This window comes from Eretmochelys imbricata, chromosome 1 (assembly GCF_965152235.1).
Source record: "Eretmochelys imbricata isolate rEreImb1 chromosome 1, rEreImb1.hap1, whole genome shotgun sequence".
Classification (NCBI taxonomy): Eukaryota; Metazoa; Chordata; order Testudines; family Cheloniidae; genus Eretmochelys; species Eretmochelys imbricata.
Genome location: NC_135572.1, coordinates 304,350,543 through 304,373,124, shown reverse-complemented (window position 1 = coordinate 304,373,124; position 22,582 = coordinate 304,350,543). Strand labels below are relative to the sequence as shown.

The 22,582-nt window shown below is 39.3% G+C and overlaps 1 protein-coding gene across 1 annotated transcript in view; it reads right to left on the bottom strand.

Moving 5' to 3' along the window:
• Positions 1-22,582, bottom strand: part of ADAMTS20 (ADAM metallopeptidase with thrombospondin type 1 motif 20) — a 170,740-nt gene that overhangs the window by 16,541 nt on the left and 131,617 nt on the right. Inside the window, exon 29 of the mRNA XM_077807769.1 lies at positions 7,943-8,110. Coding sequence (XP_077663895.1) covers positions 7,943-8,110 — 168 coding nt within the window. The remainder of the gene's footprint in view (positions 1-7,942; positions 8,111-22,582) is intronic.

Sequence of the window (22,582 nt, the reverse complement as noted above, 5' to 3'; positions counted from 1 at the left end):
TATGAGGAAGCTGTCTACTAGCAAGCCAGGCTCATACCTCTTTTGGAACAAAAGTCTGGACATTTTTTATTGTTCTTCAAGGAAAATAACCATATCACAGGATTTCCCCATTGATGAAGGTGTGCCTAGGGATGGGGAAGAAGAGTATATCTTTTCAAGGAGTGGTGCTGAGGCATAAGGCAATCTCAGTGCCAGGATGATGGTGTACACCAGTTCTGAAGAAGGTCTTGGGGCCAATGATGTAGACTCCTCTACTAGTATATGCTTCAGTACCAAAGTGGTCTTGGAAGCTGGCACTAATGTCTGTATCTGTTTTGCTGATGGTGTCCATGATGGTGTTGAGGTCAATACTGGAGGGTCAGTGTTTGGAACTTTCCTTATGAAACAACACCAAGTGGTCTCTGGAGCTTCTGTTTGCTCTATGATCAGCCTTGTCTTGGAGTACCAATCTTCAGTGTCAGAGTTGTCAGTGTGGGCTCATCAATGCTGAGTCCTTTTTCTACATGTTTTTTCCCCTTTGGTGCTATGTCTTGGCATAGCATGCCTGGTGATGGGGGCTTTTGTCAAAGATCACTTCTTTGGTGCCTGATCAGACAGCTAGAAGCACCAATCTCCTCAGGCTCAGAGGTGACTCTCATCAATTTTTCCAAAAGACAGAGCTTGAGATGAGTGTCTTGAGACTTCCATATCCATAAGGAGAACAAATGGCAGACAGAACACTAGTTCAGTATGTGGCTCTTCCTGAGGCAAAACAAGCAGAGACTATGGCCATAGGTGAACAGAATGAGACTGTCACTGGAGAGACAGAACTTAAAGCTGCAGGGCTTTGAGTCTGCCATGAGCATGTGGCATGAAGCACCTAACAGTGGTTGTACAGGTTGTGTGGCTTTTTTCATGTTTCCAAATTGGTAAATTAAGGAGAAGAAATGGTTACCAACCTGTTCCATAACTATTGTTCTTTGAGATATGTTGCACATGTCCATTCCATGAGAGTGTGTGCGTGCCCGGTGCTCTGCTGTTGGAGAGTTTTGCCTCAGTGGTATTGGTCGAGGCAGTGCATGCATCCTCTGCCTCCTCATGCTGCTGTGAAATGGTATAAAGGGGAAAGCCAACCCCAAATCCCATTGGTTCCTTCTAAATGGACAGATTTTGATATAAAGGGGAAGCGGGTAGGTCATGGAATGGACATATGCAACACATCTCAAAGATCAATAGTTACAGAACAGGTTAGAAATAGTTTCTTCTTCTTTGAGTGATTGCACACATCCATTCCACTGTAGGTGACTCCCAAGCTTTTCGATCTGAACGTGGGATCAGAATACATCTGAATAATGATTGAAGGACCACATGTCCAAATCTGGCATCATCTCCAGATTGCTAAGAGATGGCATAATATGATGTAAGGGTAGGCATTGAAGACCAAGTTGCTGCTCTACAAATGTCTAGAATAGGCATTTGAGCTAAAAAGGCTGCAGAGGCTGAGTGTGATCTCACTGAATGTGTTCAGTAGTTCCCTTTTCAGTGGAGATACATCAGCCAAGTCATAGCACAAATGTATATAGGAAGAAATCCACTATGACATTCTTTGAGAAGAGGCCAGAAGTCTTTTCATCATGTCTGCAATTACCCTGAACAACTGTGACGATTTAGTTTATGGTTGAGTTTAAATGGCTTAGTCCTTTCCAAATGAAATGCTAATGCTCTCCTAACATCTGGAGTCTCTTCTCATCCCTGTGAGCATGAGGCTTAGGGAAGAAAGTTCATAAATATATTGCTTGATTGATGTGGAAATGGGACTCCAGCATGGTGAGAAATTTTGGGTGAGGATGTAGGTTTACCTTGTCCTTATGGAACGCTCTATACGGACGGACAGATACTAGAGCTCGTAACTCACACACTGTCATGGCCAAAGTGATCACTACCAAAATGGTTACCTTCACTGAGAGATGGAATAAGGAACAGGTAGTCCAAATGGAGGACCCATTATCTTTGTCAATGGCAGATTTAAGTCCCAAGAGGGAATAGGATCCTCTACTTGGGGATACAATCATTCCAGACCTTTCAAAAATCTGATTGTCGTGGGATTGGAAAAAAGATAACAATTATCAGTTAGAGGATGGAAAGCTGAGACAGCTGCTAGGTGGACTCTGACGGAACTAATGGCCAAACCTTGCTGGTTCAGGTATAACAAATAATCCAGCACACGACATATTGAAGCCCGGACTGAGGAGACCCCTTTCTATTGGGTCCACATGTACAATCTCCTCCACTTCACCAGGTAAGTATACATACTAGATGGTTTTCTATGGTTTAAGAGTATGTCTTGCACTGCCGTGGAACAGATCTCCTTCTGAGGTGTCAATCACAGAACTTCCAGACTGTCACGTGAAGAGCCTCTAGGTCAGGATAGAGAAGGTGACCATGGTCTCGTGAGATCAAGTCTGGGTCCAGCAGTAGAGTCAAAGGAGCCCTAACTGGGAGGATCAACAGAATGGAAAACCAGTGTTGGTGAGACCATGCTGATGCTATAAGTATTACTAATGCATAGTACTGGTTGATTTTCAACACCACCCTGAGCAGGAGTGGAATAGGAAGCAATGTGTACAGAAGCTTGTCTGTCTAGTGCACCACAGTCAGAAAATGAAACTGGCTACATCTAGACAGAGAGACCACTCATTGTGGCTGGAGAAAGACCTGCTCAGCTGCTTTATCTAGGGAGGTGGTGGAATCTCCATCCTTAGAGGTTTTTAAGGCCCAGCTTGACAAAGCCCTGGCTGGGATGATTTAATGGGTCTTGGTCCTGCTTTGAGCAGGGGATTGGATTAGATGACTTCCTGAGGTGTCTTCCAACCCTAATATTCTATGATTGTATGAATTTATTATCTGTCAGACTGTTGTGAAAACCTGGAAGGTGGGATGCTTTGAGGTGGATTGAGTTGGTAACATAAAAAATCCCACAATAGCTTTGCCTCTTGCAGAGAAGAGTCAACCAGGCCCTTCCTTGCCTGTTCACATAAAACATGGCCACCGTATTACCCATAACTACTAGCAAATTCCTTCTGGTGGTATGGTGAAGAAAAGAGTAACAAGCTAATCAAATGACTTTCAGTTCTCTTACATTTAAGTGGAGAGTTAAATCCTGGGCAGACCACAGACCTTGAGGGTGTAGTAATCCCATGTGAGTCTCCCAACCTACGATAGAAGTGTCCATAACTAAGGTCAAAGTAAGTTGAAGACGGGCAAATGGAATGACACACACACATTGGATGGGTCTGTCCTCTTGTCCAGAGAGACCAAGATTTGAGTGTGTACCCAAACCAGAGAGACCAAGATTTGAGTGTGTACCCGAACCACCAAGCTCAGTCATTTTTGCAGCTTCCTGAGATGAAGACTGGCATGTTGAACCACATAAATATATGAGGCTATATGCCCCAGAAGTCTGCAGCAATTCCGTACTGTTGTGGTAGAATGGGCCTTCAGGTTTAAAGAAATGGCCAGCATCATCTGGAACCTGGCCTGAGGGAGGAAGGCACTGGCTTCCATAGAGTCTAAGACTGCTCCTATGCATTCTATCCTTTGTACAGGTGACAGAATTGGCTGTTCCTCATTGAAGAGCAATCCTAGCACACCAAAGATGAATTGAACCATGGCCATCCTAGACAGCACTTGGTCTTTGACACAACTTCTCACCAACACTTGAACTCCTGATTTCCTCAGGAATGCCACCATCACTGCCATGTACTTTGTGAAAACACATGGTACTGTGGACAGGCCAAAGACAGGACTGTAAAATGGTAGTGAGAGTGAATGATGAACAACCTGAGGAATTTCCTGTAGCTTTGATGTATTGCCACATGGAAACATGCATCCTTTAAATCAAGGGTAGCATACCAGTTGCCAGGATCCAGGGAAGGAATAATGGAAGCCGGCATGATCATGCAAAACTTTATTTTCTTTAGGTGTTTGTTGAGCTGTTGCAGGTCTAATGTAGCTCTGAGACCTTCTTTTGCTTTTGGGATAAGGAAGTAGTGAGAAAAAAACCCCTTCCCTCTGTGAAGTGGAGAACTTCCTCTATGGCTCCCAATCAGAGAAATCAACTCCTTAAAGGAGAATTTCATCATGATCTCTCCTCTAACACGTCAAAATGGCTGTCTGGAGTTCCCAGGCTGTCTGGATGAGCTGATAGCCACTGATGAAGTGAGAGAGGCTGGTCTCCTATAACTTCTGGTCCTCTTTCTAGCCTGGTCCTGGTGGTGGGGCATACACAAAGCATACCAGTGTGACTGCTGGGGACAAGAAGAGAAGAAGGTATTGGTGAGATCATTGTCAATTTGCCTCTCAATGGAGCCGAATGTGGTGCCTAAAGTATCAGACACTGAACCACCGCAGATGGCAAATTTTGACTAGCAGTCATTGGTACCAGGTGAGAAGGTTCTTGGACTGCCAGCAAAACCACTGCTGAGAGACTCAGCAGATGGTGTGCTGCAACATATGCTTCAGGAGTTAACAGTATAGGAATAGTCTTCTGTTGCTGCTGAGCTGATGAAGGTTGCACTGCTTAGTCAGGCAGTGCCACCTTAGGGGTCATAACAGGGAAAATGCTAAGAGTAATGGATCAGATATTGCTGTTCCACCTCAGTGTCAGATATAGGCATTAGAATTCTCATTGTTACAATAAGAAGCAGAAGAGCAATTGAAAAGTTTCTGCACATACATTTTCTATTATTGTTGCCCCTATACATTCTTGACATATGGGAGGAAAGAGACCCACCTTAACTATTCACATGCTAATCTAAATAGCTCTCTCTCTCGCACACACAAACAAACGTTCTTTGTGCAGCTTCATCTTACCATTTCCATCCAATATTTTTAAGACTTCAGCAACCACCAAATCATATGAAACAGTTCTTCCCCCTTTCTCTACATCTTTATTTCCTTTTAGGATACACAGTCCACCCCAATCACATAACTGGCAAAGTTCCTAAAGTGTGCACCTTTTTAAGAGACAGAATAAATTATCTGATACAATTTGAATAGATATGTACTAAAACTTTTTTTATTCATTTCATTTGAAGATCACAGATGCAAGGGTGGAGGTTTTATTCTCCAGACACATTTGTAACATAATTGTTAAATTTCCAGGTGCCTACATGTGAGTGTAAAAGAGACAATAGACTCTGTATACGCATTTTTGTTTTCATGTAGTATTCTTCATCACAAGTACATGCCTGTGTCAGCTGGATTGTTATATAAACTGTGAATTTCAAAATAACAATAAAAAGTCAAGGTGCTGAAATGAAGAATTCGCTATAATTCTCCAGGGCACATCTTTGGTTGCAATTTATGAAACTATAAGGATAATACTTTCAATTATATTTTAATAGGAAAAAAGTACTGAAATGCAATTATTTATGATGCATGATTATACTGTAGAAATGTTATAATTCAGTCTCAACATACAGTCACCCAGACACATGACTAGGGGTAGACTTGCCAAATATGACTCAGACAAAACAAATTTAAGGTGCAAAACAAAACATCTATTAATGCTAATACAACAAAATGTTTCTGAGTGTGTAATGCTGGAGCACATACACAAACTTCCACACAATCTCTGCTTCCAGTGTTGTACTAGATGTCTTTTACCAAACCTTACTGTCTCTATTTCTTTGAGTAACTAATTACCACACTGGTGATTCTGTAAACTAGCTCCAGCAAGGTTGCCCCAGGCCTAGTATTAGCAATTGTCAGGGACTGACTGACCAATTCACAGAGCCATGTTCTTTCTAGAACAAACTTGGGAGTAGAGGTAACTGCCATTTTGTCTTTAGGTTAAACAGACTTTACATTGAGAGGCTGATATTGGGAAGTCAAAACAAATTAAACTCAAGTTTTTTTCCCCATTCACTGGGGAACACTGTTTTCTTCTTCTGGCTTTATCAAAGCTGACGCCTCATTGCACTACTCATTGTTCTCCTTAAAAAGGAAAATTGTAAGAAAAAGTGTTGACAGATGGTTTCACCTCTGCTCTGGGAAAGAGTTGGAGAAATAGAAAGTTACAGCGATTAAGGAAAAGGGAGTTAAAGGGGAGGATTGGTAAGTACCATTCATTCTCTATTTGTACCATAGACATAGGCATTCATAGATTGGGTCAGTTTTTCTGCTGTGGTCACTTCCTCTGGGTGTGGCAGAGAGATGAGACTGTCAGGGCGCTGGTTATAACTTCCTGATTCGCCATGTACTATTAGGCATAGGTCAGAGCAGCCTGGTTCACTAACCTGTGCCAGCTGGCTATGGTAATGAAAGGACCATTTGCCAGCTAGTGACTGCCAAAGTACATCGTGCTGCAGACACACCCCTTCATGTACCTCCACACTTCTCCATACCCCCCACTAGAATCTCCCTCTCTTTGCACGGCCTGAGTAACACAATGGAGACAGGGTAAGGAACCTCCATAATATCAGGCTCCCAACACGCAAGAGACTCTTAAACAAGGAAGCATCCTGGGAGGGTCTTTGTAGCGGGGAGGGGGGGTTTGGAGGAAAAGAATGGCGCTTCTACCCATCTCCCCCGCCCCCATCAAGTTCTCCAAAGTCAGGTATCCCTAAAGAGACAAAAAGAGGATGGGAAGAAACCCAGCTTTTGGCCAGGCCATTTGTCGGAGTTCTTCCCCTTCAATTCCAGGGGACTGAAGAGTGTGTGACACTATTCAGTTAAACAGGTAAACTAATCTGTCCCATATATACACAGAAGAATGACAGCAACCTGCAATATTTCTGATGAATACATTATTATACATATTATGGTAATACCATAGCTTGCAAATGTTTGTGTATATTCTATTGTTTATAGATGACGGACAACATTTTCAAAAGCATGTGGGACACAGTGGGATTCAGGCTTCTTGGTGCCTCAGACATTTTTGAAAAGTTTACCCTTAAAGAGCAAGTTAAAAGCAAAGTACTGCAATGTGATGAATTATGACACAATACATTATTACACACTGATAAGAAAACCTCAAAAGATTTGAAGTTCTGTTTAAAAAAAATCACAAAATGTAAATGTTTATCTTAACAATTTCATCTTGAATATACATATTAGGTTAGCTTCCCTTCAAGAACAGGCTGCTCTGTGAGAGGAAAGCCCCAAACTATTAATCAGCAACAGATGCATATTATCAAATAGATTTGCATTTTCACTTGCAAATTTGTGAGTCGTTTCTGTGATTTAGTTTAAAGATAAAAGCAAGACCTTAGAGTGAGCCACTTCAGTTTAAACTGTAGATATAATTAGTGTGGGTATGAAACATCTTCCATATGAAGACTAGGACTTTTCAGCTTGGAAAAGAGATGACGAAGCAGGGATACAACAGAGGTCTATAAAATCATGACTGGTGTAGAGAAAATAAATAAGGAAGTGTTATTTACTCCTTCTCATAACAGAAGAACTATAGGTCGCCAAATGAAATTAATAGGCAGCAGGTTTAAAATAAATAAAAGGAAGTATTTCTTCATACAACGCACAGTCAACCTGTGGAACTCTTTGCCAGAGGATGTTATGAAGGCCAATACTATAACAGGGTTAAAAAAAGAACTAGATAAGTTCATGGAGGATAGATCTATCTATGGCTATTAGTCAGGATAGGCAGGGATGGTGATCCTAACCTCTGTTTGCCAGAAGCTGGGAATGGGCAACAGGGGATGGGATCACTTGATGATTACCTGTTCCTTTCATTCCCTCTCAAGCACCTAGAATTGGCCCCTGTCAGAAGACAGGTTACTGGGCTAGATGGACCTTTGGTCTGACAAAGTATGGCATGTGTGCAGCACATGAAGAACAACTTCTGTCTAGCACTTTAATTGAAGCAGTATGGCATTAATATGGCCTTTTATGCTTTGCTTAGAAGGAAGAGTGGTATATAATTACAGTACATTTTACATACCTCCTTCCACCTGTTGGCCTTCCATGCAGGACATCTGACAGCTCTACAAATTTTGTGGGTTCGAGGCTTCTTTATATGTCTACAGTTTTCTTCCTCTAATTTAATTTGGATGCTGTTCACACAATGTACATCACGATACTTTATTCCCTTTCCACAGGAAACAGAACACTGGAAAAGAAGAAATAGATTTGCTTTATTCCTTTTTCTTTATTAGAATTTTAAAAGAAGTTGAAAAAACAGAAAAAGCAACCACTTAGCATATGCCATAATACAAATAAAACATGACGGTTTTATATTGTGCAATATCTACTGTACATGTCTACTTTGAAGTTACTATAGAAGTTGTTTCATAATGGACAGTACTTATTGTTCACATCCTGGCCAACAATCAGTTAATTGTTCATTCAATCACTCATTTGTAAATATATGAGATCAGCCGTCAACACACGAGATCTCATAAATATGCTGTTATAATTCTTGGCGTCTGATTTGTGTCCATTTATTCTTTTACGTAGAGACTGTCCAGTTTGGCCAATGTACATGGCAGAGGGGCATTGCTGGCACATGATGGCCTATATCACATTGGTAAATGTGCAGGTGAACAAGGCTCTGATAGTGTGGCTGATGAGATTAGGTCCTATGATGGTGTCCCCTGAATAGATTGTACATTGGCCAAACCGAACAGTCTCTACGTAAAAGGATAAATGGACACAAATCAGATGTCAAGAATTATAACATTAAAAAAACAGTCAGAGAACACTTCAATCTCCCTGGTCACTCAATTACAGATCTAAAAGTGGCAATATTACCAAAAAAAACCCTTCAAAAACAGACTCCAACAAGAGACTGCTGAATTGGAATTAATTTGCAAACTGGACACCATTAAACTAGGCTTGAATAAAGCCTGGGAGTGGATGGGTCATTACACTAAGTAAAACTATTTCCCCATGCTTATCCCCCCTCACCCCCGCCTACTGTTACTCTCATCTTCTTGTCAACTGTTGGAAATGGGCCATCCTGATTATCACTACAAAAGGTTTTTTTTCTCCTGCTGATAATAGCTCACCTTAATTGATCACTCTCATTATAGTGTGTATGGCAACACCCATTTTTTCATGTTCTCTGTGTATATATATATATCTTCCTACTGTATTTTCCACTGCATGCATCCAATGAAGTGGGTTTTATCCCATAAAAGCTTATGCTCAAATAAATTTGTTAGTCTCTAAGGTGCCACAAATACTCCTTGTTCTTTTTGCTGATACAGACTAACATAGCTACCACTCTGAAACCTGAGAAATGATAGTTGCAACAATGATTTTATTTTTAATGTAAAGGTTATTTTTACTCCATGCTTATCTAATGCCTGCTGAAATAACTAAATAAATCAGAATAGTTTGGGATTATGTTTTTAAAAATTTCAAAAGGCAATAAGACCTCATACTTTAAGTATAACCTTTCTGGAAAACCTACAGACAGGAGCTATAGATTTTGTATCCTGATCTTGAATTCCTGCACACCCAAAACTCCCATTCATTATAGGGATCAGGACACAAATTTTTAGCTTCACTGTGTAGGCTATATTATTTATGTTCCGATAGAATGTTTGAATTCACCAACATTTTAGTGGTTACTAAAAACATGAAAGTCTGATTGACTTGTTTAATGTACTTCAGTTGTTTCAGTGCTCACACCACCTATAGGAGGAACAATCCTTGATATACCAGTAATAAAAAAAAAAAATTCTGATGATAAACATTTACTGCATTTTAAATTCTTATTTTGCATAGTTTACTGTTGTCATTCAATTTGTAAATCTCAATCTCTACAAAATTATTTAAAACCAAACAGACTAACAAATCAAAAAGAACCACAAACAATGCAGGTACTGCTCAACGTGTAAGAGTGGCAGAATTGGACCTTTAGGGACTGATTCAAAGTCCACTCTGATCAATGGAAAGACTCTCACTGACTTCAAGTGGGGCTTAGATCACATCTTTGTTAGTTAGCATACAGTAGAACCTCAGAGTTACAAACACCTCGGGAATGGAGGTTGTTCACAACTTTGAAATGTTCATAACTCTGAACAAAACGTTATGGTTGTTCTTTCAAAAGCTTACAACTGAACTTTGACTTAGTACAGCTTTGAAACTTCACTATGTAGAAGAAAAATGCTGCTTTTAACCATCTTTATTTAAATGAAAAAAGCACAGAGACCGTTTCCTTACCTTGTCAATTTTTTTAAAAACTTTTCCTTTATTTGTTTCGTAGTTTACGTTTAACACAGTACTGTACTGTCTGCTGCTGCCTGATTGTGTACTTCCGGTTCCAAATGAGGTGTGTAGTTGATGGGTCAGTTTGTAATTGTGGTGTCCGTAATTCTGAGGTTCTACTGTAGTTGGTACAAGGCTCAGTTGTGCTATTTATGCACAGGCCTGCATTTCTACCCAGGTTCTCTGATGCATGGGAGGAGCACACTACCTCTTTGTGAGGTTTAGCTCTCTGCCAATTTTGTTCTACATGCTGTTATGGAGGTGGCATCCCCAGAGGAGGAAGCAGTCCCATTGTTCCCTTAAATGCAAGGACTGCAACTAGACATGGCTCTCTTCTTGTTGTTCTTCTTGGCCCTTGTCCTCTTTTCACTCTGCACACTTCCGTAGGAGCCGGGCACAATTTGGCCCATAGTGCTCAGCACAGATATAACACTTTTATTTGTATAACATATTTAAAAGGAAGTTAGTTATTTTTGACTTATTGATTACAAACTTGAATTGATTTTGGAGTTGTATGAAGAACACATTTTCCATATATCATGGATCACATGTGTAGAAAGACTTTCACAGGAACTTTATATCTTGGAAAAATATGAACATTTTTCTTAAAACAAATACAAGTTGAAAAATAATCCACAAGTTTTTTTCCTGAAATTTTAGCATTTGTCTCAACATGGGTTAAGATAATATTTCCCATATTGCAGATCCTTTAAAAAATATTATAAAATGCAGTGAAAAGCTGGAGTTGATTAATATCGTTCAATGTCATTCTGTAACCCTGGAAACTAGGAGTCATCGGTTAAGTCTTTTTTTCAGTATTAAACTTTTATGAGGATCAGCCTAATGCAGCTGCTGGCACTCTCCGAAGTGTACAAGTTAATTCTTATGCAGAAGGAGCATAATCAATTGCAAGCAAATTAAGGCTCTTTTCTGAAGCAGCTTAAATATAATTCTGAGCAGTTGCAATAAATAAAGCTTTACTGGGAGGTTTTAGCTGTATCCTTTTTTATAGATACTTTAAAAAAAACTAAGCAGTTGGATTTTTCTTGGGATTTTAATCTACATTTATTTTAACTTCTTTTCAAGGGAACATTTTGTGTCCATACCCTAACCAAGCCAAATGGGATTTTCCAGTCTCCACTTTGAAAACAGCTTAGCAACTGGAAAGGATATAAACAGCTCCTGCTTGCGCTTTTGTTAGCAAGTGAATGGCATAAAAGTTGTAAGGCTATGGGCAAGACGGGAAAAGTAGCATCTAATGAGAATAATATATTTACCACAATAAAAAAAAAAAAGACTTTTAGGTGTGATTGTGTGACCGTACTGAGCCAGCATATTCAAAGATTACAAACTCATACAAATTGCAAGAAATTGGACTAGAGACCTTCAAATTCTAAGGCTCAATCCAGAATCTATTCCAGTGAGGTAACAGGGATTCCAGCGAGGTAACAAGGATTGGAAAAATGGTGGATTTCCTGTTGTGATCCAGGAGGCATGTTAGAGAAGGGAGGAGACACCACAACAATGTCTTGCACTCTAATGATCTTTGGTTGGCACATTGACTCCTAGGGCCATAGTCAAGTGGGAGTAGTTTAAGCTGCTCTAAAACTATGCAAGGACTGTAATGGTTCTTGGTTAGCTGCAGGATGGTGACTCCTTTAATGGCTTCTTAGCCCAGCTGTGCCCACTTCAGGGGCCAGCTGGGAGCTACTTCAGTCTCTGCCATTAGTTAGAGCAGGCTCTCTTCATGTCCCCTTTCAGTTGGCCATGCCTCCCCCATGCTGGAGGGTTAGAAGCAGTGGTGTAGAGTTGTTACACCAATTCTGTACCAAAACATGCATTCCCTCTCTGCTGAAGGAATTCTCAGCTGAAGAAATTCACAGGGTTTAACTCACCTTTGTAGTTGTGGTGCATTGTAAGGAGGCCATATCAGACTCTAGAACTGGGCCTCTGTCATTTCTGATTTGTAAGTTACTAACCCTTTATTAAAATAAAGCGAGTTCTTTACAACACAAATTACTGTAATACACAAGCACTAAAAGAGAAGGTGACAGGGATGAAAGACCAGAGAAACCAGCAGAGCTGAGACAGCGGAGCTTATCGTAGGTGTGTATATTATATACAGTAATTGCAATGATTTTCTATCATTTCATCCTACCTTGCCCATCTTCAGTTAGTTCATGGTTGTATTCCCCATATTCCTCTTACCATGGTGTTAGAAAACAGGGTAAGGGGCTACAAAGTGCCCCGTTACTGTTACGTGCAGGCTCACTCATTGTGGGTTACAATGGGGGGGTGAGAAAGTAGCAGCCAACAAGCTTCAACAACATGCTCCATAAGCCAGAATTCTGGACTCCTCAAAGTCAGGATTCAGACCAGGACACAACAACAAAGATGGCTCTAGTGGCAGTACAAGATCACCTCTTTGTATCCTGGACATAGGTAAGATCTCCATGCTCAGCCTGCTGGATCTTTGACACAGTGGACTGCAAGACACTGCTAACACAGCTATATGACAGAACAGGAATAGATGGCCCAACACTACAGTGGCTCCAATCATTCCTCTCCAGCTGAACTCACAGAGGTGTGGTGGGTAACTGCTTCTCCTCCCTGAAGGCCCTCACCTATGGGTTCCTGCAGAGATCCATATAACACTCTTCAATATCTACATGAGCCTACTGGGAGAGCTAGTAAGATACTCTGGCTCAACTGCCAGAAGTATGGTGATGACACTCAATTATATATCCCATTTGCAACTGATGCAACCAGATTACTACACAAGAAAGTATCAAAAAGGTTCAGTATCAGGAAGCATGACAGTCATATCATGTGTGTTAAAAGCGTTTTATTATATAAGAAATACGGTGACTACGGAATTTAATAACTTTAATTTGTTCCAAATACTCACTCTTATTTGTATATTGCCCAAAGAATTTTCTAAAGTACTGATTGCACAATGGATAACATTCTTCATGAACCTTTGTACTGAAAGCAGCAAAGAAATTATACACGCTCATTACTATGCCACTGTAAAATTATATATTCCTAGATGAAAATTAACCCAGATGGCTGTTTACATTTATTAAATCAGGTTTCTTGTGCTGTCAATAATAGAGTATGTTTATTTATTGACATTAAAAATAAAATCCATCTGTTTTTTTAAAGAAATAGCATGTTGTAGTATTTTATTAGTAAGAAATAATTTTTGTACTTTATCTATGTTACTTCCCGGGGACTTTTGAGTCAGCTCTTGGAGAAGTAGGTTTTGCATTGTGGCTACAACATTCCAATTAATTCCATCAATTGTAAAATCCTTTCTAACCTCTCCTTAAAACTCTCCTCTGCTAAATGCCTACAAAATACTTGACAATGGTTTGGCGGCTATTGTGCGATGCCTACTGCTTATCATGTTAATTAGCATTGTCTCATTGTTACCTTGTGCTCCCCCAATCTGTTATATCCAACTTTTTTTTTAATACTGAGCCTGTAAGCTCTTTTGCATAAGGACCATCTTTTATTATGTGTGTACAGTGCCTAACACAATGGGGCTCTGATTTCTGACTGGGGTCCCTAGGCTCTCTGCAATACAAATAAATAATATTTAAATGGCAGCAGCAGACATACATTGAAGGAAAAATTATACTCACCTAAAAACCAGCTATGAAACTGGTCATAGAATTTAAAAGGATGAAATTCTGCCCTGTTTTATATCCAATACAGCCCCTTTGACCTGAGTCATTTTTCACAAGTTGCAAGGCAGGGCAAAATTAGACCTATGGAATTCATAGAGTAGAAAAGTATTGGTCCAGTGTGTCATGACTTCTTGTCAATAGAGAATAGTCCCTTGAATACATTTTCTAGTGTTCTGTCCAGTTCAGTTTTAAATGTTTCAGGTATTGGGATGTCTACCACTTGCCTTGGGAGACTATTCAAACCCTAATAAATCTTATTTTTACTTTACTAGAATACAGTCTAAACATTCACTTAAAGTTATCTGATTCATTATTTCCATTTATACCACGTAGCACCTTAATTTCTCTCCTCTTTGTTGTTTCCACTCTTCCAGTAACATAACCCCCTTTGCTGTCTTTCGGCCAAGCTAATTATTTCATTTTTCCTCATAAAACAATCACTGTTGTTCCTTGACACTTTTTGTTGCTTTTTTTCTGAACTCTCTCTAATGTATTTTTCTAGTAAGGCAGTTCTTTCAACTGAACCCAATATTTCAGGTACAGTAAGTTGAATCACAACCATTTAGGGCTGGGTTTTGCCAGCTTTATTCAAGCTGAGCAATACCTTACTCCATGAGTAGTTACACTGAAACAAATAAGACTACAGCAAAAGGTACAACTCAGTGCAAATAAGGATGGCAAAAACTGACCCATAGAAAGGGATGTGGACACAAATGGTGCCCAAATATTACACTGGTCTCTTTTGCTGCCATTTTACATTGCAATTTCATGTCTAATTTGCTGTCAATTGTCACCCCTCACTCCAAGTCTCTTGATGTTATCTTTTCCCAGATTTGTCTCCCCCTCATAGGGCATATGATATGTGCTTTGAGTTATTTTCCCCCAAATATATAAGATTGTAATTTTCAAACTTTAGTGATTTTGTTTTCTTCCTAATACTTGTTCCATTATTATGGAGGCACATGTCATGGCTCCCTAATTAAGGTTGATTTGAACTTCGCACTAAAAGTAGGCATTCAATCTATTTGTTGCGTATGAAGAATACAGTGCATCCTCAAAATTACAGCACTTACACTTTGAATACAAAATGAATTTTCTGATAATTTCAATAAAACCATTAGACTGAGTTAAAAATTATTTTAAAATGGGTCCTTTCATAAATTGAAAACCCTGAGTAAGACCATGGCTTTTGTCCCCAATGATCTCAGCTCAGTTATTACCCATTTATACTAAAATTGGCAGAGGTAAATCTGGTACAATGGGTAGTTTTTTAAAATAAATATTTAGAGTTAAAAGTCAGTTTCCCTTTTATCCTTCATAACTGAAGGATATGAATTCTCTTTCAGCAGAAGCTGGCTTATAGAATCTTCAGGGAAACTCATGAAGAATGGCCCTTTACCAAAATGGCTGCCCTCCCCTACTGTTCTTAATGGTACTAAAGCCACAGGATACCTTACTAAAGATAGCTACCACCTTCATTCTCTTGCTCCTTGGAGTGCTCTGCTCTACCTTTTGAAAGCACAGGGCAACCATCTTTCCTAGGCCAGTTTGGAAACAATGGGAATCACTAGCCATTTTTGCTAAGCTCAGCCTGTGGCGTCAGTCTCATTGAGAGCAGTGGGAGATGGTGGCTATTTTGAGGCGGCCATCTTAACCATGCACAGCATATGTGCCTTAGTCCCATTAAAAAGAACTGGGTAAGGGTGGCCCATTTTAAAAGAGGACAAGCCTGTGTGAATAATAATGCCTATTTCTTATATAGCACTTTTTATCATAGGTCTCAAAGCACTTAATCTTTAATGTACCAATTCACCAATACCCCTATGAGGTAATGAAGCGATAATAGCTCCATTTCACAGATGGGGAACTGAGGCACAGAGACAATAAGCAACTTGCATAAGATCACACAGAAAGTCCATGCTGAAGCAAGGAACTGAATGCAGCTCTCCATGCTCCTAGCCAAGAGTGCTAGCCACTGGACCATCTTTCCCATTCATTGAGTTTCTTTGTTGAAGATTTTATGTGTCACCCCTCTGCTGAAAGAGAAACCTTCTATTTTGAAGAATAATGGCAAAAAATTGCTCTTAATCCAAATATTTATTTTCAAACCTACTTGTTGCATCATATCTATTCAACAGGTAGGGCATATAGGGAAAGTGTGTGTGCACACAACACATGTGAATGGGAGTGTGGAAGGCAGGAGGGAGACAACTGAGGCTCTGTGTGCAGGGAAATGTAGAGAATAAAAAAGGAAAACTGGGATGTAGATGTCTACACTCCCTGTAATATATGCTGCTCTGGTGATGCAAAGCAGCTTAAAACCAGGCTTAACTGTCCCATCTGCTCTTACTTTTTATGCTGCTCCAAAATGACAAAGCATCCAGAGTACAGCTATAAATCTACTCCTGAAATTTAAAATTAAATAAATATATAAATAAATAAATATCTCAGGTTGACAAACGATGTGAAGATATGCATTCGGGTTGGATTTCTTGTATAGTGTTCAAATATGATATTTTTAGTCATTTTAAAAAACACAGAAATCTCCAGCTAACAACCTAGTTTAAGATGAATATAAGGTCAGAGCTGCTCGACCCCAGCAGGGGCAAGGCTGGCCAACGACCTGATTTCCCTGCCCTTAGGTGAATTCTCTCTTCCTGTGCAGCTGCTCCTAAGTCTTTATTCCATATCAGCTCTCCTGGGGCAATCTGGTGCGCTAGATATATCTACATTTCCCATGGGAAAGAAGGTCCTTCTGTGATTATAGCTCCCCTCACTGTCATACTAAAAATCTGCAGATATTTTCAGATGAACGTATCACGCATCAAGAAGTTAGTGGGGAAAATTCCTGCCTAAGCAGAGCAGCAGTTATATCTCACTTAGGTGCATAAGAAACATAAGCATCTCCTTCTGCAATTGTCTGAAATAAAATGAGAACTCGTTTGGAAAGTTAAACACTTAAGAAAGTTAAAGGGCTTGTCAATAGAATTTAGCTTTTTCTGTCTAGTTGAATTTTAAAGAGATATTAGACTTCCATTTATTTGGCAGCCAAAATAGTTTAAACTTAATTAAAGCAAATTTTATAATTAATGTCTTTCCATTACATAGTACCACCGTTTCTTTTGGGAGATTCAACTACATCCACATTTTTTTAAGGGTACATTCATTGTATTGAAGTGCATCCGATATTAAAAATTAATAATACAGTCCTTGGAAATATTTCCAGAGTTACTTTTTAAGCAGTGTCCTCTTTTTACATTGGACTGATACTTTTTTTTTTTTTTGCAAATGAATAACCATCTTGCTTTCTCTATATGCACAGTGAGTATTTTCTCCTGAAATTCTAGACTGTATTCTTTTCTCCTTAGAAAATTTAAAATACAGTAATTGATCAATCTTCATTATTTAAAAGGAGACCTAAGACCAGTAATTTTATTTACATTGCTCCTCTTCTGTGTGCAGAAGAACATAACTTCGCGCCTATATGAGATTTTCTTTGTAGTGCTCAAAGCACTCTACAAAGGTGTTGTTAGCCTCATTTTACAGATGAGGAAATGGAAGAACAGCTGGTGCCAAGTACACTTTGGACACATTGCCTGCGGGTGGCAATATGCAGTATGTTCCTGGTGCCATGACTGTGAGCATGAAAACAATGATCGTTGTTGTTTGCCTCATCCAAACTGCCATTTACTTCAATAAAAAAGTGATACCATTGCTGCCGTCCTTATCTATCCCTCCGTCCTCCCTTCAATCCTTGAGAAAACATAATTGTATTTGTAATACAAAGTTGCAACAATCCAGAGATGTGTGAGAAGGGTTGTTTATACCCTTGAGATCTCCAGTGTGGGTGCAGAACACAGGAGTATGAAGTCAGAACCTTTTGCTACCTCTTTTTATGGGCCCTGAAAATTCTATCTGTGGCTCTGAGGAAATCTGTAAGCTTCCTGACTGAATCAGAGATTCTATTTCTGGCTTGTGCTCTGAGGTAAAATGGGCGTGGTATGGCATGGCATTCCGCGGCACCATGCTTATTGTGTCTCATTTTTAAACTGATTTGCAATATTAACATGCCCATTTTACCAGTAAAAATATGCTTTCTAACTGCTGGTCCTGCAAACCCAACTTGGACTCTGAAAATCAAGCTGGATTAATTCTTTCTTACACACTGTCAATTGTGATAAGGATTCTGGTCAAATTATGCCTTCACTCATACCTGTGCAATCATTTTGAGTCTGATTCTCCAGGATCACTCTATCAGTGTAAAGTTTTTCTGAATTCAGTTTATCTGGTCTTTGGAGAATTCCCACAGGAAGGGCAATCATTGGGTGGCACAGAGTCAATATATCAGCTCCTATACCACCCCCCAACACAGGGAGCAAGGACAAGGGAAATGAGATATAATGAGATATATCTGCAACCTGTCAATCTCCAACTGATGTAACTTGCATTGAGGGATGAGACAGGCACAGAATGGCCCCCGTATAAGGTGACTAATCCACTGAAGTCAATGGGAGCTTTGCCATTGACTTGAATAGGGGCAGGCATAGACTAGGGGCAGGCATAGACCCGTAATACCAATAGGTCCCAAATTAACTATGAGGTGAAGCTATTGTGAAGCATGTTATAATGCATTTTCTTAAACCAACAGAACTATGGTGAACCAAGTGCTTTTCAAAACAGCAAAGGCCTGTAAGTCTGGAGTACTCCACTGAAGTCAACGGAATAACACCAAAGTAGGCGAGGGGAGAATCAAGCCCCCAAATGCCCGTGTTCTTCCTATGGATTATCAGCATGCAAAAATGCCATTTTTGAAAATTACATAATTTGACATTTTGAACAAGGGATAATAGCCCATCTAAAACTGACGAAATGATATATTCTGTTTGCTATTCTCTTAATAAATGTAAGTCAATGAATTGATTTTTTAAATTATAAGTATCTGTGTCCATACTGAAAACAATGGCAGAGTTTCAGCCTTATATAAATTATAAGTCCCTAAAAATGGGCTGATGTTATCCCTGTGGTCCATTGAGAGCACAGAATGTCTAGCACGCAGGAGTGTCAAATACAGACCACACAAACTCAGATGCTCATTCCCACCTCCTCGGGATAGGAAGGGATTTGCCCTGCTTACCAGTAGCTGCTTCTGGTGAAAAGATTAGGTTCCACTTTCTAGATGAAGTTTTGTGTGTGTTCTTTCATCTGAAGAGTGATGGTTCTGCCTTGGTTGGGAGTGACTATAGAGTGAACACTGATGAGCTTGGATAAGATCGTGTGGTTGAGAGAGATAGAGGATTAATGAAGGATAAATAGCAGCCTTTCACAGAAGTCCAAGCTAAACCCCAAAGTCCTCATTATTATAAATTCCCAGAAGGGAAGATGGGATGTAAAAACATTCAAATCCAAATTTCATAATATAAAATTGAATTTAACTGAAATTTTGGAATTTGTCCCAAGCTGAATACAAACCAACACAAAACCCACAGAAGAGACAAGCCATTCCCACTGTATTTCAAGTACGCATATACTGCAAAATACCCCGAAGGCAAAAAAATTTGTGGTAGTCCATGTTGTGATAGCACCATTTCATAAGCATGGTGAAGCATTCGTTAAGAGAGTTCCAGATGGAAAATTGTGTGGCAGACAGTAAGAGAAGAAAATGACAGCAGGATATAAGATGAACACAAGACAGGCAAAGATAGAAGAAAGGGCAAAAGAAGAGAGATTATCAGAAGAGAAAATAATGAAAATGGCTCAGATAGAGGACAGAATACAAAATAGAAAAAAAAAAGCCTACAGAGACAATATTCTTATTTGTTGTATACAGATATGAATACTGTACTCAAAATCCGAAACCAAATATGAATCTGAGACCTGTCCTCCAGAAACTACTTTCTTGCAGGTTTTTGCCATTCTGGAAGAGGTACTCGAATGGAGGCAAGAGTAATCCACTGGGGAACCGGCTAGCACTGGCAGAACTAGGGATGGCCCTATGTTATATAGAGGGTAGATAGTAATAGTCTATAAGGTTCTATAATTGAAATGCCTGAACAAGGCTTGAGCTATCTAAACAGAACTGTGTGTTGGCACAAAACTTTTAACTGTGCTAGATTTTTGTGATTGCTTTTAATATTTAAAGAGAGCAATTACTATATCCTGAATGAATGACAAATGATTTTTAACAGCAATGTCTGTCACGTTTGCCACCTCATTTAACATTCCTTTTTTATATTCCATTTCATCTCCCTATTATCCCTGCCTTACTCACTCTTGACTTGAATTCATGGCATCTGGTTACCAGCTGAGAATTAGACAAACAACATGTATTCCTTTTTTCTGCCATCACTTTGCTCGTGGACTCTTCTCCCTCATGTGCAGCCCAAAATGCTGAGTTTAAGTAATCTGGAGGATTTTGCATGCCGCTCTGTGCTGTTTTTTACCTTCAACCCTTATTTAGGCAAAACTCCCACTGAAAATTATTATAATAGATATTTAAAAATTGTAAGGGGACAATCAGTTTATTAATTTGCTGGAAAAATAATTTAACAGCATTGCTCAATCAGTATCCTTTTCCACAAGTCCAGTACATGTGCCTAACTCTTTATCACTATTTTGTTTAGTAATATATAACATGGAGACAGATAGCTAGAGGCAAGTAAATAATTTAGAAAATATCCGACAGGTAGGATATTCAAAACAATCACTTTTTGAAATCAATGGCAAAAAATGGTAAGACTTCAATGGGAAGAGTTAGTCCCATGCTGGCACTTTTGAAAATCTCACGCTAGGAGTATAAACTTTCTGTCATTACAGTTCTACATTCAGTCCTACTTTTTGGCTCCATCTCCAGGTAATGCCAGGTATATACTATACATTTGGTACCTCTACTGTCACAGTGGACCTCAAATTTACTGACTTCACTAATCGTCAACAAGACCCCCCATTTCCTCTCCATCACTCCACACATGTATAGTGCAAGATTTCACTATGGGAGAAGGGTGCCATCAGAAACAAATGACAGATGGAACAGAAAAGAAAAGAAACTGTGTAAGAACCAGTTTGAGGCCTCTAAGTAACAAAGGATAGGAGTAAAAGAAACACGATTTGGGTCTATTGCTGTTATCAACAAACAACAAACAAATACACTCAGGGATACCTTTCAAAAGAGTGGAAATAGACATTCTTGCACTGTCCACTGTGCATGAAAAACAATAATAAATTTAGAGAAGATCCATTATTACCTTTGGGCACAGAGCAGTGGATTATGTCAGATTATGTCAGAGAGAGCAGATTATCTTCTGTTCCAACCCCTCCTGAGGAATATATGTGTTGTTAAAGAAAGGCAGATGGTACCACAGAGATGATACACCCGCCACTGCACATGAAAAAGGGATGATCTGCACTTAAAGAGTGCCTTGTATATGTGGATCTCTACAATACAATCTGGTCCATTATTTTAACTTGACAGAGCCCCTTTAACTGTATGAGCCAGCTGAAATTTAAGGATTTAATTTATGTGCTTTTCTCAATTTTAAAAATTATATGGATCTTTCTTTTTCTTAACAGAAATGGGCTCCATTCAATTAACCTAAAATGCAAAAATATATACAGACTACCCATTCACAAAATGGCAGACTAGCAGAGTTTAGCTGTGTGTGTACGAAAATTAAATATGAACACAAGGAAATAATTTATACTGTCTCAGTGAAAATGAGGTAGGATCACAGGCTCAAATAGGGAAAGAACAAGTTAAAAATTACTTAGACCAGTTAGATGTTTTCAAGTCACCAGGGCCTGATGAAATACATCCTAGAATGCTGAAGGAGCTGACTGAAGAGATATCTGAGCCATTAGCGATTATCTTCTAAAAGTCATGGAAGATGAGTGAGATTCCAGAGGACTGGAAAAGGGCAAATATAGTGTCAATCTATAAAAATAGGAATAAGGACAATCCTAGGAATTACAGACCAGTCAGCTTAACTTCAGAGCCCAGAAAGTTAATGAAGCAAATAATTAAGTAATCAATTTGCAGACACCTAGACGATAATAAAGTGATAAGTAACAAGTCAGCATACATTTGTCAAGAACAAACTGTGTCAAACCAACCTAATAGCTTGCTTTGACAGAGTAGGGGGGAAGCAGTAGATCTGGAGTATATATATTGACTTCAGTAAGGCTTTTGATACTGTCTTGCATGACCTTCTCATATACAGAAACTAGGGAAATACAACCTAGATGGAGCTACTATAAGGTGGGTGCATAACTGGTTGGAAAACCATTCTCAGAGAGTAGTTATCAGTTGTTCACAGTCAAGCTGGAAAGGGCATATCAGGTGGGTCCCCACAAGGATCAGTTTCGGTCCAGTTCTGTTCAATATCTTCATCAATAATTTAGATAATGGCATAAAGAGTACACTTACAAAATTTGTGGATGATAGCAAGCTGGAAGAGGTTGCAAGTGCTTTGGAGGATATGATTAAAATTCAAATGATCTGGGCAAACTGGAGAAATAGTCTGAAGTAAATAGGATGAAATTTAATAAGGACAAACGCAAAGTACTCCACTTAGGAAGGAACAATCAGTTGCACACATACAAAATGAGAAATGAGTGCATAGGAAGGAGTACTGCAAAAAGGGATTTGGGGGTCATAGTGGATCACAAGCTAAATGTGAGTC